At 40.7% G+C, this 15,460-nt stretch overlaps 2 protein-coding genes across 2 annotated transcripts; both read right to left on the bottom strand.

The window, feature by feature from the left end:
• Window positions 1-32: 32 nt before the first annotated feature.
• Window positions 33-4,672, bottom strand: LOC114365389 (multiple inositol polyphosphate phosphatase 1-like). The gene is made up of 7 exons (XM_028321943.1): window positions 4,474-4,672; window positions 3,598-3,746; window positions 2,539-2,817; window positions 1,816-1,914; window positions 1,441-1,650; window positions 782-1,035; window positions 33-356 (listed from the first exon to the last, which is right to left on the bottom strand). Exons 1-7 carry the CDS (start codon window positions 4,625-4,627, stop codon window positions 86-88), a joined length of 1,416 nt encoding a protein of 471 aa, XP_028177744.1. The 5' UTR covers window positions 4,628-4,672; the 3' UTR covers window positions 33-85.
• A 3,538-nt stretch (window positions 4,673-8,210) lies between these two features.
• On the bottom strand, window positions 8,211-14,202 carry LOC114365395 (multiple inositol polyphosphate phosphatase 1-like). The gene is made up of 7 exons (XM_028321950.1): window positions 14,052-14,202; window positions 12,416-12,564; window positions 11,047-11,325; window positions 10,860-10,958; window positions 10,573-10,782; window positions 9,937-10,190; window positions 8,211-8,428 (listed from the first exon to the last, which is right to left on the bottom strand). Exons 1-7 carry the CDS (start codon window positions 14,200-14,202, stop codon window positions 8,251-8,253), a joined length of 1,320 nt encoding a protein of 439 aa, XP_028177751.1. The 3' UTR covers window positions 8,211-8,250.
• Between the last annotated feature and the right edge of the window lie 1,258 nt (window positions 14,203-15,460).

The following is a 15,460-nucleotide window of genomic DNA, read 5'->3' as shown; positions in this document are numbered from 1 at the left end:
TTAATTTATAAATTAAACGACAAATATAATAAAGACAACACTTAATACTTTCTTCATTTGTTCCACCCTATTCCTCAAGGTGGCCCTATCTTAAATATACTAATGCTAAACATGCTGTCAACATCCAAGTCGTCAGAGCAATCGTTGACGCACCATCTGGGAGTGCTGCAGGGTTCTCAGGGAAGATTACTGGGCCCGTGTAGTTCATACTACAGAAGTCCAAGTTGGCTGTGGTATACCTCTGGAAGTAAGCGTCGAACTCCTCCCACGTACAGCCTTCTAGAGGACAGAGGTCAGTCACTTTTTCGTTGACGAAGACCTGGACTCGGTAGTTCTGACCGCCTGTTTCGTTGCAACTGTAAATGATATACAGGGTGTTAGGTAAAAGGGTATATGAGCCGACACTAGCCCATGTTAACATGGTCATATAAATGGTATGGTGGAGTCAAAAATTTGATATCATCATTTAATTTTTTTAAATTTTCATACAAAGTAATTTTATAAAATCCGATTTGTATGAAAATTAAAATAATTAAAATTAAGATATAAATTTTTTGACTTCACCATACCATTTATATGACCATGTTAACATGGGCTAGTGTCGGCTCATATACCCATTTACCTAACACCCTGTATATTAATTTTAATAACTCAAAAGGTCTTCTTAGTTCCCAGTAAATTATGATTGATAAAAACAATGAAACTGCTAGATTAATAAGTGTAAAGGTAAAAGCAGTGGACGTCTTTTGGCTGAAACGAACGAAAAGGTAAAAATATTTACGTGCTCAAAACCGCCAATATGTTATTTGAGAAGCCTCCAATGAAACTGGTCCTCCACATCCGATCAGGGTCTCTGTTAGATCCTTGAAGTACGAAGCTGTCTTTGTAAAGCCCCATCGCACACAGCGCCATCTCGAATAAGGTATCATGGGCGAAGTAGGCTGTTAATGTTCTGGTAGTATTTTTAGATTCCAAATAATTTTCAAAATTTTCATATAGGTTCTTCAGAACTGGCGCACCGAGGTTCACATTCACCTAAAAAGATTAGGTATTTATTTATTTCATTTATTGCAAAATGGTAGTATTTTGTAGCACAGCACCACGGTTTGTTTACTAACGATGTTATGCAAAGTATGGTCCTGCTCCAACATAAAAATAAGTAGGTAAAATAAACTAGTTTACTGCTCAAATACATCCAACATATTTTATAAGAATATTCAGTGCGTTAACTTGCTTAAAATGTATAAGGTTGTATCTTAGGACTCATCCACCGAAGGTTCTATGCAAATGTTAAACTTTTGTGCCAATAAAGAAATTCATAAGATACTATGTAATACCCCACACGACACGGTTATTTACTCGTAACTCAATTCAAAATTTGGATCGCTTTGGAAAATAACCGATCCCGACAGTCACCGTCAGTTATAATATTACTCTCACCCAAGACCCATAGCCGTTCCTATAGTAATGCTTGACGTCATCCCTATACTCCATGACCAGCAAGTCGGCGTTACTGAAGGCAGCACACCAGGGCGACTTGAGGTTCGGCTCCCAAGAGCGGTAGAAGCGACAGAGCTCGTACAGCGAGTCAACGTCTTCAGAAGACAGCTGGGTAGAAATTCCAAGACGCGTCTGGACATTGCTTTTGACCTGTGAAATCAATAAACGACCAAAACTAAGCAGATGTTAAATTAACTTCTCATTTTTGGTTTTACACAAACAGAGATATTGTTGAGCAAACCGTAATATTTTTGAAACTAATGCAAGAATTGCAGTTACGTTAAAAATTTGACAGATGCTTAGGTAGGTACATACATTTAAGAATTCGGGATTGTTAAAATAGTCCTGCAATTGGTCTACAAGCGCCTGCCCCTTTTTCACATCTTGTTGATATCTTTCGCAGTATTGGTACGGCTGAAAGAACAATGAAAAAAACATTGAGACCTGGTAAGTGATGGTTACATCTTGGTGATGACTACAAAAATGTTCAAATCAAAATCAAAATTCGTTTATTCGTGGAACATAGGTAACATAGGTGTTGATTCTTTATTGCGCATAACTCAAAAAAAATCAGCATGTTGGCAATTTACCTAATTAATACTCAACTCTCTGGATATTTTAATTTTAATTTCACAATCAAGTAAATAGTTAACATCAAAGTAATTTACTTATTGTAACACTTTTTTTTTTGGCGAGATTGAATACTTACCGATTTCCACAAACAAACATTCCAACGGACCGTAAGGTCACATATTACAAGGTCACATCTTGCAAAGTGTACAGTATTTCCTTTGTCACTTGATTGTGTCATTGTTAGTGATTCACTGAATTTTGATTAACTTCTATTAAAATTAATTACATTGTTTTGGTACACAGAGCAATAAATAACCTCACTTTTCGAATGTCTCCGTTTGAATCATTAACAAGAAAAGACTTATTTACACAAACCTCAATAACATTAATGGAGTCAATTACGATAAAATGTATAATTAAAAATTAATTGAGATTTAAGAGATTTAAAAAAAATAGATATTACACCTCCAACCAAATATCGTGATCCAAAGGTTCATCAACAGGAAGGCTGATCTGGCCACCTTCAGTCCAGCCATGCACGAACGCCTTGGCACTGGTCATCGTCACCTGGTCATCTCTGGATCTGAAGTAATAGTCATCCTCTTCACCTCCTGCCAGGTGCGGATACTTCTCTCGGAGTCTCTTCGCAACCTCATACAGCTCTTCGTAGCCAACTCCAGTCAAGAAAGAGATGGACACATCTAGAGTCTCGTTCCACCTCCATCGCTTCAAGTCTTCAATGTCCTAGAAACAATGTAAACTACTATAAATGTATGTTCCTTCGTGGCCTGACCTGAAAGTCCTAATTGCTGCTGGAAATTGAAATTACAATCGAATTATACGTTACCTCTAATAAAAAAAAATATGTTTGAAACCGAGCCCAACAAAACTACTGGTTTATTTGGCTGCAATAATACACAACAACTTAACTCTCTAGATTGAGATCTTAATCTTCGATTGATTATCGGCACGGTATCAGTAAATCGGCACGCGAACCACCAGGTCAGTATGGCCACAATGTGTTGTGTGTATTTTTCTCGGTTTGTGGCTGAGGCCGAGGCTGTGAACTCGTGGTGCATCAAATGAGCAAAATCAAGTAGCCCCGTGAAAAGTCTCGCCATGTCGTTACACCTACCTACCAATCACATGAGACCTCATAAGTTTACCTTTATCTCCTTCTTCTTATCGTGTCCACAAGAAACCTACACAGTGTCAGCCCAAAACTCCACTTCAAGAGTGACGTTGTCAGCGGCACTCATTAAATCCTCCTGCGTGCAGTTGCTCGGGCACTCAGGCAACGACATCATGTGCTTCATCAACTGGGGAACAAAACCGCACCTGTACTCAATGTTTGAGCCATCCCAGAATCCGACCTAAACAGATTGTCCTTACTACGGCCGACCTGCGACCGTGTCTTTTCGTTCAACAGCAATTTTCTTACGTAACGGTAAGGCTGTCGCCCGAGTTCCTGTTGCTATTCCAGGGGGCGCTGCATCACAGTCTGCTGCTTTAGTAGCCACAAACCTGAGCGCACAGCTGCCCTTTGCCCTCATGGTGGCTGCTGACAATCTCATGCTGCAGGTTGGCGACGGCCCGCATCCTCCCGATCACGCTCTCATCAGGGTTTCTGTTGCCATGCCGGTTTAGCGACCAGAGGGCAACTGCTTTGCAGTCTGCAACGTTAAATTAGAGGTAGTTGCAACGGGTGAGGTCACGAGTAGGTAGACCATATCTGTCTGATGGCGGCTGCAGTATGCGCCTGGATGCGTGCAACGTCGTCACGTCATCGTAAAGTTTCTGTACTCATGTGGCGTCGTTGTGGAAAAACTTGGCTAGCAACGTTGATTTTAGACCCGACTGAATTTTTAGGGTAGCTCCCCTACATGTAAAGTGGGGATGAATTTTTTTTCATCTTTTACCCCATCGTGTTGGGTATCGTTAGATAGTTCTTTCTTTTTAAATGACTTAGGGGTTTCTAAGACTATTTTTCGATTTAGGGATCGGTTTGAAAAATATTTAAGTTTAAAGTGCCAATTTTTATTCGAGTAGGGCGTCCCACCCCACTAAAAATTAAACTTTTGGTTCAAAAAATTTGGAAAAATTGACAATAATAGTACTTTTTATGAACTTTACTGAAAAACTATAACGGTTAAGATAGAACAGTTTAGTTTAAGAGTAATAGTAGTTTAAGTCATGTATAAAAAATCCTTAAGAGAAAATATTAAAAGCGACTTTAGACGAAGTAATTGCTTGCTTCTGGCTTGCTTCTGAAATATATTGTGTTAAAACACGGACTACTACGGAACCCTATACTGCGCGTGGCACGACACGCACTTGGCCAATTTTTATACTATGATAGTATTCTAATGTATCTATGATATTTTATATCATACAACTTACTTGGTGGTGTTGGATAATCTCTTATGTCTCCCCTCACAGCATCGTATGGTGTTTTTGAAGAAAACAGCTGATATGCACACCCATCGTTCCAGTAGCATGACTGGCTTGAAACTATGTTAACGAAAATAAATACTACTATCTCGTATGAGATCATCTTGTACTACTGCTGTGAGTCGTATCATACTCGTAGTTATATATAGCCACAGCGTCCGTCAGTCTTCAAAGAATGGAATGGCATTAAAATTATTTTTCAATTATTCAGCATTTTTTTACAAGCTTTATATTGACTTCACTTGTTAGTATGTGTGGGACAAATCTTGCAACTGAATTTAAGACCACTTCTCCTCAACCGATTGAGCTGAAATTTGGTATACTTATGTAAGTACGATGACAATGCAATTTTATGGTACCATTGAGCTGGTCTGATGATGGAGTCAGGAGGTGGCCATAGGAACTCCTAAACGAAACGGCTGAATCGCATCGAGTTTGGGATCGTTGGATTTGTCTTTTAGAGCAGTTTAGTGCTAGATGATGTCCAGGGTCCTGATGATGGATTAGGGAGGTGACCATAGGAACTCCTAAACGAAACGGCAGAAACTCATCGAGTTTGGGTTCGTTGGATTTTTCTTTTCGAGCAGTTTAGTGCTATATGATGTCCAGGGTCCTGATGATGGAGTCAGGAGGTGGTCATAGGAACTCCTAAGCGAAACGGCGGAATCGCATCGAGTTTGGGTTCGTTGGATTTGTCTTTTCGAGCAGTTTAGTACTAGATGATGTCCAGGGTCCTGATGATGAATTAGGGAGGTGGCCATAGGAACTCCTAAACGAAACGGCAGAAACTCATCGAGTTTGGGTTCGTTGGCTTTGTCTTTTCGAGCAGTTTAGTGCTAGATGATGTCCAGGGTCCTGATGATGGATTAGGGAGGTGGCCATAGGAACTCCTAAACGAAACGGCAGAAAGTCATCGAGTTTGGGTTCGTTGGATCTTTCTTTTCGAGCAGTTTAGTGCTAGATGATTTTTTTTAAGGGACGCGCGCTGGTAGCTTGACGAGCTTTTCCAGCTTCACCGGGCAGATTGCCGAGTACAGAAGGTACTCTAGCCGTTTGGCGATCGTCGGTGCGCATACCGACGTTCGCGATCGGGCCGTATCGAGCGCATAAGGCGCCCGATCAGTGGCGAACCCAACTAGAGGGTTGCCCACCGCGGTGTTGGACCAAAGTCCAGCCTACGGTGGGCTCACTCTAGTGGGCCCGATCGAGGGGGACTACGGACGCAGCCTGAGGGCGCCACGCTAGGCTCGGACCTCGGCTCAGGCCGTGTCCGGGGGACGGATTGGGGAGAACCGGCCCGGTACATGTCTGTACCGTCCGAAATGAAATGCAGGGCCTCGTACTCGCCGGCGAGTACGGTGTAACGAGCTACTGTGTTGTGGAGTAGTTGGCGTGCTTAAGGCAGTGATGTCTGACGTGTTCAGAAATTCGGTAATAGGATCGTCCGGGTCGTCTAGGACATGCCTAGGTCGTCGGTATTGGGCAGCGACATCTTTCTGTGGTGTGTACGTGGCGGCGCTAACGATAAGAGGGTTCTTGTGGTTGATCGCTTTATCAAAGTAGCGGCGAGAGGCTTCTTTCATAAAGTGATCAATCGATGGGATCTCGAAATCTCAATGGAGATTCGTGTTACGCACGAACCACGGGGCATCCGCGGCTCGGCGTAAGAATTTGTTTTGGAGGGTCTGGAATTTCTTAAGGTCTGTGCAGGAAGTGTGAGCAAACACCGGACTGGCGTAAGTCAACACTGGACGGATGCAGGTTTTGTAAATTGTCAACTTATTTCTAAGTGACAATTTACTTTTCCTTCCAACTAGGTGGTAGAGTCGGTGGGTGTAGTGGTTCGCAACGGCTCAAGACGCGTCTGAGGTGCGGAGCGAACGATAATCTCTGGTCGAGGGTGACACCTAAGTACTTGGCCTCACTCTTCAAGGAATAGTTTGGTCAAATAAGGTGAGATGGGTGGGGACATTAGGACGAGTGCGAACCGGAGGACGTTTCGCAGACAAAGCCCTAGAAAAGTACATTGCTGCACTTTTTTCGGGATTTACCTCGATACGCCACTTTCTGAACCATTCGCCTAATTGTGTGACTGCGCGTTGGAGCGCCAAGATGACGTAATTCCGATTACGTCCGGACTTGTAGAGTGCGGTGTCGTCCGCAAAGAGGGCTAAATCCGTATTCGGATATTTGGGGATGTCATTGACGTACAATGAAAAAAGAATGGGTGCTAGATGATGTCCAGGGTCCTGATGATGGAGTCAGGAGGTGGCCATGGGAACTCCTAAACGAAACGGCGGAATCTTATCGAGTTTGGGCTCGTTGGATTCGACTTCTCGAGCACTTTGGTGCTTAATAATGACCTAGAGATTGAGATACAACTAAAAAGTGTAAAATAAAATTATAATAAAAAAATACTTTTTTAAAAACAAGCTTTATCCTGAAATGCAGTTGTACTAAAACGAAAAAAATAATTGTATGCTTGGTTCAAAGAATTTTGAAAGCTTGTAGCGCAAACAGAAAAAAAAGAGGAATAAATTCCATGCGCGATACAAGCTTTTGAAATTCTTTGAACCAAGCATACAATTATTTTTTTCGTTTTAGTACAACTGCATTTCAGGATAAAGCTTGTTTTTAAAAAAGTATTTTTTTATTATAATTTTATTTCGACTTATCTTTTCATACAAAGTAATTAATTCGCTATAGTTAGATAACCGTGTTAAAATATCAATATCACATTATTGAATAATTTACATACTTATCAATGAATATTATGTAGGTAATGTACAAAATGACTAGATAGCTGGGTTACAATTTTGGACAAATCTCTATTAAGATTGATAATATCTTCGAAAATGTGCGTTTAGGAACCATTGAGTTATAATGTACAACCACGTACAACTTACAGTAATATTAATTACTTCAATCATAGGAACACGTCATGATTTTAAAATAACTCATTTTTATTCATAGAATATACTCCTAAAATTTCAGGAAATCAAAAAGAGCACGTTGTTTAGATGATTTACATATTATTTAAATAAAAAAATAAATTCTTTATTGACATAGAAGTGTTACACTTAAAACGCTTAAACAATCGGAATGAAACAAAATGTTACAACATTTTAGTGTGTGTAATTTTATTTTTTGGCTCTCGCTAAATCACCATTATTGGAGGTAACACTTATACATAATGCGGTTGACGATATTAATACAGTGTGTCCGGATTTTGTATTTTTTCAGTCTTAAAGTAGCCATTAATTAATTCATCTACTTCGATATTACTGTATTCAAAATAATAACTTCTAATACTTAATTTAATTCACTTTTTAAATTATAAATACTGTATTATTTAAATAAAGACCAAACTTATTAATACTTTTTTTATGGGACAAGAGGCAAATGAGCAGACGGATCACCTGATGGTAAGTGATTACCAGCGCCCATAGACCGTAGTCCCGGGGGCGTTATAGGTGCGTTGCCGGCCTTCAAGGTGTAAATACGCTCTCTTCAATAGAATTCGTTCGTTCTATTCTTCAAGGTGGCCCTATCTTAAGGTTCGACCAAACCAACGCGATCACATGCGATCAGCCGGCGTGCAGCTATGGTGACCAGACTTAAATGCATTGATCGCCATCGCTGCACGCCGGCTGATCGCGTGTGATCGCGTTGGTTTGGCCGAACCTTTAAACATACTAAAGATAAACTTTGTCATCATCCAAGTCTTCAGAGTACTTCTGGGCCCGTGTAGTCCATACTGCAGAAGTCCAAGTTGGCTGCGGTATACCTCTGGAAGTAAGCGTCGAACTCCTCCCACGTACAGCCTTCTAGAGGACAGAGGTCAGTCACTTTTTCATTGAAGAAGATCTGGACTCGGTAGTTCTGGCCGTCTGTTTCGTTGCAACTGTAAAAAAACAGTAATTTAACTAAAAAGCCCTTAAAGTAAGTGGCCAATAAATTAACTATATTATAAAAGCGAAAAGTCACTAATTGACTGACTCGCTCATCACGAAATCTCAGAAACTGCAAGTGCTAGGAGTCTCAAACTTTGCTTGGGGGTTCCTTTTAGAACGTAAGTGCTCACTAAGAACGGATTTTACGAAACTCCACCTCTAAGAGGGTTAGGCCTCAGCCTCGAACTTAGCGGGCAGCGGGGCGGCGGCGGCGGCGGCGCGGGAGCGGCAGGATCTTATGCGTAAAATCAAATAGACCGGTTCTCGAAAACAGCGGCGCGGCAGCGGGGCGGCAGCGGGCAACGAGCGGGCAGCGGCGAGGGAGCGGGCAACGAGCGGGCAGCGCACTCCTTCTTTTGCCCACAATAAATCGAGCGTTAGGAATAAATTTGAATCGAAATAAAATTGTCGCCGTTGTTCAGACATTTCGTTTGCGAATAAAAACAAATATCTCGACAACACAACCCCGAACACAACACTTCGCCGCTAAAGCGCCGCGCGAGCTGCCCGCTTGTTTCGAGAACGGGTCTGCGTTGCCCGCCCCGCTCCAGCGCCGCCGCCGCTCCCGCCCCGCTGCCCGCTAAGTTCGAGGCTGAGGCCTAAAACGGGATCCACGCGTATGAAGTCGCGGGCGGCCGCTAGTGAATAATAAAGTAAAACTCTAATTGAGCATTATCTTTCATGCTGCAATGCTTTTTCGGTGCAAATCGTTTAAGATATCTATAATAATCTTTAGTGCAAATCGTTTAATTTATTTTTATTTTATTAAAGATAATCGTAATCTTCAATTTCAATTAAACGATTTGCACCGAACAAAATTATCAGATACCTATGTTATTTTGATTGATACCATCAAAATCCAATGAAAGTGATTATTCAGAAGTACCTACTTTTACGATTACTAAATAAATACACTTCTTATCTAGTTTAGCAGTTTGGTACAAATAAATAAAATTACACGTTTACCTACAGTAAATAAATGTCTAAAATTTGAAGTAATTTTTTGTGAATATTTCATTATTCAGCTGCGCCCGCGACTTCGTACGCTTGAAAATAGTTCGAATAATATTTCCCGTTTAGTCGCTTGCCTCTCTAACTGACGTATCTGAAATTTTTTTCGAAACTGAGTTATCTACACCATCTTAGGGCTGATTTTTCAATCGTCGGATAATTTTTATCTGAAGAATAAACTTGTCATTTTGTCATATTTTCCATGCTGTCAATGTACCAAACTTATTCTTCAGTTAAAAGTTATCCAACGATTGAAAAATCGGCCCTTAATCAATTTCGCAAGACGAATCGATCTGTCTAATCGCCTGAAAAAGGCAAAAATGGGCTATCGAACACAAAAAAAAAACAAATTGGCCCAGTACTTTGTTTCTGAGATAAGCGTGTTCAAACAAATCTCTTCAGATTTAAAATATTAAGTATAGATTAGCAGGTAAAAATATATATTTACGTATTCAAAACAGCCAGGATGTTCCCAGCGAGGCTCCCAATGAAACTGGTCCTCCACAGCCGGTCAGGGTCTATCTCCGACCCTTGAAGTACGAAGTTGTCTTCGTAGAGCCCCATTGCACACAGCGCCATCTCGATCATGGTGTCATGGGAGAAGTAAGCCACCAATCGTCTTGCAGTATTTTCTGATTCCAAAGAAGCTTTGAAATTTTCATAGAGATCCTTCAGAACTGGCTTGCCGAGGTTCACATTCACCTAGAAAGAAAGTTTTTTGCACAATGTTCTAGTTTACATGCATGATTTTAATATTGTAATTTAATGTAACGTAAAACAAAGATGTAAAACTCAGCTGTGACCTTTTTGAAAATAAAACGTTTCAAAGTTTATAACTTATTGAATGAACCCAGCAGTAGTAATCTTTTTTTTAAGATTATTAGCAATTTGTATTGCACAAATTACTAATAGTCGCATTAGCCCCTCGTGTTAAGCTAAATAAGCTTGTGTTACGAGTGGGCTCACCACAATAGTCGAGCGGCGGTGGGATTCGAACCCGCGTTCCTCGGATCTCGAATCGGCCACTCCGACCCCTTCACCGTTCGGCTATCGTGGCTATAATCAAACCGTTAGTTCCTCTCACCCAAGACCCATAGCCGTTCCTATGGTAGTGAGTGACGTCATCTCTGTACTCCACAACCAGCAAGTCTTCGTTACTGAAGGCAGCACACCAGGGCGACTTGAGCTTCGGCTCCCAAGAGCGGTAGAAGCGACAAAGCTCGTACAGCGAGTGGACGTCTTCGGAAGACAACTGGGTCGAAATACCAAGACGCGTTTGGACATTGTTTTTGACCTGTGAAATAGATGTGTTCTATGTTATACAGTTCCAATCTTTGCCATCCGATAAGTACAAAATATTGAGATCTTTACATTTATAAATTCAGGGTTGTTGCAATAGTCTTCCAATTGGTCTACAACCGCCTGCCCACCTTTCACATCTTGCTGATATCGGTCACAGTTTTCATACGGCTGAAAGGAAAATTAAATAAACATTGAAAACGCAAATATTTGAAACTAAAAATTGACAATCAAGTCACTAGAAAGAACTAATGCTTACTCTGATGACATCATCGTGCTCCCAAGGTCCATCAACAGAAGGATTTATCTGGCTACCTTCAGTCCAACCATGCACAAACGCCATAGCACTGGTGATCGTCCTCTGTTCATACGTGGTTCTGAAGTAATAGTCGTCCTCGGTACCTTCAGCCAGATGCGGATACTTCTCTCGGAGTCTCTTCCCGATCTCATACAACTCTTCATACCCAACTCCAGTCAAGAAGGAGGCGGACTCATCTAGAGTCTCGTTCCACCTCCATCGCTTGATGTCTTCGATGTCCTACAGAGACAATGATAATGAATAAATCTTGTTTTATATTCCTTCGAGTCTTAAGTTGTCCGATTGAGTTACATCAGTTACATTAACTCCTAAGGCTGAGTTGCACCATCTTACTTTGACTTTAACAAACGTCAAAAATCTGTCAAACTCCATACAAAATACGCCGGTTATCGTTATAGTTACGGTCAAAGTTAGGTGGTGCAACTCAGCCTAAGTGTTACTAACTAATCACAATTGAATCACGTTTAGTATAAAAAACGTTTTGAAATCAAGTACAGCAAAACTACGGGTTTATTTAGTCACTGCAACGTAGACAAAACTACAGAGATTACATCTTGAATAGATAAAAATGCGATAGGATAAAATATGGGACTGGAGGACAGTATTGACAGTAATACAGTACGCAAATCACGCCAGCCTGCCTTCAAATAGACTGGTTGCCAGCGCAGCTCAGTATTAGGCAACCCCATTTTTGAATCGGCCATAATACAACCCCATAAGCTGCCTCAATGGAGAGGAATTGCTGTATTATACAGCACCGGTCGTACGCCAGGGTTCCTGTCGCCTACCACAGAACTGAGCACGCAGCTGTCTCTTGCTTTAGTGGTGGCTGCTAACGACTCCTCCTGGTCTCAGTCACGCTGTCAACCCGGGTTCCTGTTGCCGTGCCGGTTTATCAACCAGAAAGTAACCTTCACAGTTTGCAACGTTTGTAGCCACATACCTGAGCACACAGCTGCCCCTTGCCCTCGTAGTGACTGCTGACAATTTCGTCTTGCAGTTGGGCGATGGCGCGCATGCTCGCAGTCACGCTGTCAACCCGGCTTCCTGTTGCCGTGCTGGTTTATCACCATGCCGGTTGAGCGACCAGAAAGTAACCTTCACCTTCACAATCTGCAACGTTTGTAGCCACATACCTGAGTACACAGCTGCCCCTTGCCCTCGTAGTGACTGCTGACAATTTCTTCTTGCAGTTGGGCGATGGTGCGTATGCTTGCAGTCACGCTATCAATCCAGCTTCCTTTTGCCATGCCGGTTCAGCGACCAGAAAGTAACCGCTTTACAGTTTGCAACGTTTGTAGCCACTTACCTGAGCACACAGCTGCCCTTTGCCCTCGTAGTGACTGCTGACAATTTCGTCTTGCAGTTGGGCGATGGCACGCATGCTTGCAGTCGCGCTGTTACCTGGATTCCTGTTGCCGTGCCGGTTCAGCGACCAGAGAGCAACTGCTTCACAGTCTGCAACGTTTAGACGAGAGAGAGAGGGTTGTTGAAGGAAAGATAGGTTGGATTCTCGAATCATCATCATCATCATCATGTCAGCCATAGGACGTCCACTGCTAAACATAGGCCTCCCCTAACGCTTTCCATGTTGATCGATGTGGGACGACGTCCACCTACAAGGTGGACCGACGACATCGTAAAGGTAGCAGGGAAACGCTGGACGCAGGCCACTACCAATACCAACCGATCAACATGGATTCTCGAATACTTGGATATTAATTACAGTTGCCGCGAATACTCGCTATTATTCGGTATTCGGCATTACTCGACATTTTTTTGATATTCGTCGAATACCGAATAATAGCTAGTATTATTCGGCATTCGGCGAATAGTCGTTTAAAATAAACTTTTAGTGAACAAAAAAAGTATGGAGTTAAAAATAATCATATTTTTATTATTTTCCCTAATAAAACAATACACAATAATATCAATTATTATTTGTAATAGTTATGTACCTGTGCCTATCATATTCATGAAATTAACCCTCCGTGTACCAGGTGACTAAAAGTTACGTCCCGTACCAGGTGGGGGTATGACATACCCTAATAAACAAAGTAAAAAAAATCATAGAATTTTTTTTGGTGGAATTTAATATAGATTATTTACGTATGCTTATGAGGTTTAAGAAAATATCTGAGCTGAAAATATGTATTTTAACATTTTTATCATAAAAAAAACAAAAAGACACAATTTCCGTTGTTCTTGTAATTTAGGAATCAGTTTCTTATGTATAATATAATTTATAATTAGTGCCTCTAATTATGACAACCGTTTTTATTTAACAAAGTACAAGATATTAATGTACTTATAATTTAAAAGTAAATTAGAAACGACGACATCGTAAAGGTAGCAGGGAAGCGCTGGACGCAGGCCGCTACCAATCTATCAACATGGAAAGCATTGGGGGAGGCCTATGTTCAGCAGTGGACGTCCTATGGCTGAAATGATGATGATGATGATGATGAAATTAAAATCTTGAATACTTGAATTAGTAGTTTAGAAATTAAAGACTCGTGAAACGATTTGATCTTTAGACATATTTTTTTAATTACCCGACCAAGGTGTCTTTAAATGGTCAGACGACGATAATGGCAGAACCAATTTGATTCCTATTAGTTATATAATAATTATAATTGTAATTGTAATTTATAATAATGATTTTTTATGCACAAATTCACATGCCAGCTACGCTGGTGAGATAAGCTGCACCTCTTTTTAATTTAAGACCACATATTTTATTGTACCACATTATCTCGGTGTATAAATAATCTTTGAATCTTTATTCAAACTATCCAATATTATACAAAATACCGAACTTTTTGCCGAAGTCTTTTGGCTCCAAAGTAGGGTTGTTAGCAAATACTTCTGAATTGCGAATTTACTATTTTTTAAACCAAATTTTAATGAAAGCTACATATTTTTTCTACTTATAAAGAACTTACTTGCCGGTGTTGGATAATCTCTAATGTCTCCCCTCACAGTATCGTATGGTGTTTTCGAAGAGAACAGCTGATATGCACACCCATCGTTCCAGTAGCAAGACTGGCTTATAGCTATATTTACTAAAACTAATATTACTAGAGCGTGTGACATCATCATGTTTTTCTCTACTACTGATGGGAGGTGTATCATTCTCGTAGTATATTTATGGACGAAGTTATCTAGTTCGAGTGCCCCCACTTTAATTAAATAAAGCTGTGACCACATAGCGAGGAACAGTCACAGCACACACACTATCGGCCATAGTGTTAACTATCCATTTTCGTTTTTGCTCTCGTTATCATCAAATGGCGATTCTTTGCGATAGATCGAGACGATGACCGGCAATTGGTAGTTAACACTAAACACTGTTGCCGACAGTAATATACATAGTAGCAATATAATTTTACCTACATATAAATTGTATTTGGTATACAAAAGCTGACAAGTTTGAATAACACGTGAAAGATTGAATTGATAACTTTTCACAAAATTTCTACGTATTTCTTGTGGTTACAACTAAATATTTCCCGCGGCTTCTGCATGGATTACAGTGTGCCACAAAAAGACCAACTTATTTGATGCTTAACATTGTTCCTTCAAATGTTTTTACGTGCAAATCCATCCATCCATACTCTCAAACTTTCACATATAATTTTTAAGCAATTGATTAGTGTAGGTAAATAAAAAATTGTATTTTAGCTCGCCAGTGTAACGCGTCCTTACTGGAATACAGATTAGGTACGTCTAGGGTTGCCATACCCAAAAACACAAGAACCGGACTCGGTGCTTAATTTGGCCGGACATCTAACCCTAAAAGCCGGAAAAGTAGTAAGTATCACACCTCATGACTGACTACCAACCATCATCTTCGAATCGGTAGCCCAACATCAGGATACGCCCATGTGTGCTCGATATTATTATGTGCCTCAACTTTCGACTGGCGCGACAGCCACATAAAAAGCCTAACAAAAGCTGGACAGGCCGGATAACAAAATATTTGGCCAGACAAGTCCTTAAAAAGCCGGACATGTTTGACAACCCTATAGGTACGTCGCATTTGGACCCAACGTAGTTCTTAGCGATGGTGATATGACAGCTCGCGGTGATAAGATGATTGAAATAATGAATAGAATAGGTACCTACATTGATCACATCTTATCATAGTAGATAAATATTGGTAATCTAGGATAGACAACTAAACAAACGTCTGAATATTTATCTTAAATAATAGAACACTTCATTGTACACTAGCGATCCGCCCCTGCTTCGCGTAGGTATGTATTAAACTTAAAAACCTTCCTCTTGAATCACTCTATCTATTTAAAAAACCGCATCAAAATCCATTGCGTAGTTTTAAAGATCTAAATAT

The sequence above is a fragment of the Ostrinia furnacalis genome, unplaced genomic scaffold (assembly GCF_004193835.3).
Source record: "Ostrinia furnacalis isolate ACB-3 unplaced genomic scaffold, ASM419383v2 OfSCF7586, whole genome shotgun sequence".
NCBI lineage: Eukaryota > Metazoa > Arthropoda > Insecta > Lepidoptera > Crambidae > Ostrinia > Ostrinia furnacalis.
This window is presented reverse-complemented; position numbering and strand designations above follow the sequence as displayed.

Excerpts from the sequence above, each read along its gene's own strand:
- LOC114365389 (XM_028321943.1), bottom strand. The coding sequence starts at position 4,627 with ATGATCTCATACGAGATAGTAGTATTTATTTTCGTTAACATAGTTTCA. Across the intron at positions 1,915-2,538 it reads ATCACGATATTTGGTTGGAG|CCGTACCAATACTGCGAAAG; the intron begins GTGTAATATCTA and ends TTGTTCTTTCAG. Across the intron at positions 1,651-1,815 it reads ACAATCCCGAATTCTTAAAT|GTCAAAAGCAATGTCCAGAC; the intron begins GTATGTACCTAC and ends TTGATTTCACAG.
- LOC114365395 (XM_028321950.1), bottom strand. The coding sequence starts at position 14,202 with ATGTCACACGCTCTAGTAATATTAGTTTTAGTAAATATAGCTATAAGC. Across the intron at positions 11,326-12,415 it reads AAGGGCAGCTGTGTGCTCAG|GACATCGAAGACATCAAGCG; the intron begins GTAAGTGGCTAC and ends TTGTCTCTGTAG. Across the intron at positions 10,959-11,046 it reads AGCACGATGATGTCATCAGA|CCGTATGAAAACTGTGACCG; the intron begins GTAAGCATTAGT and ends TTTTCCTTTCAG.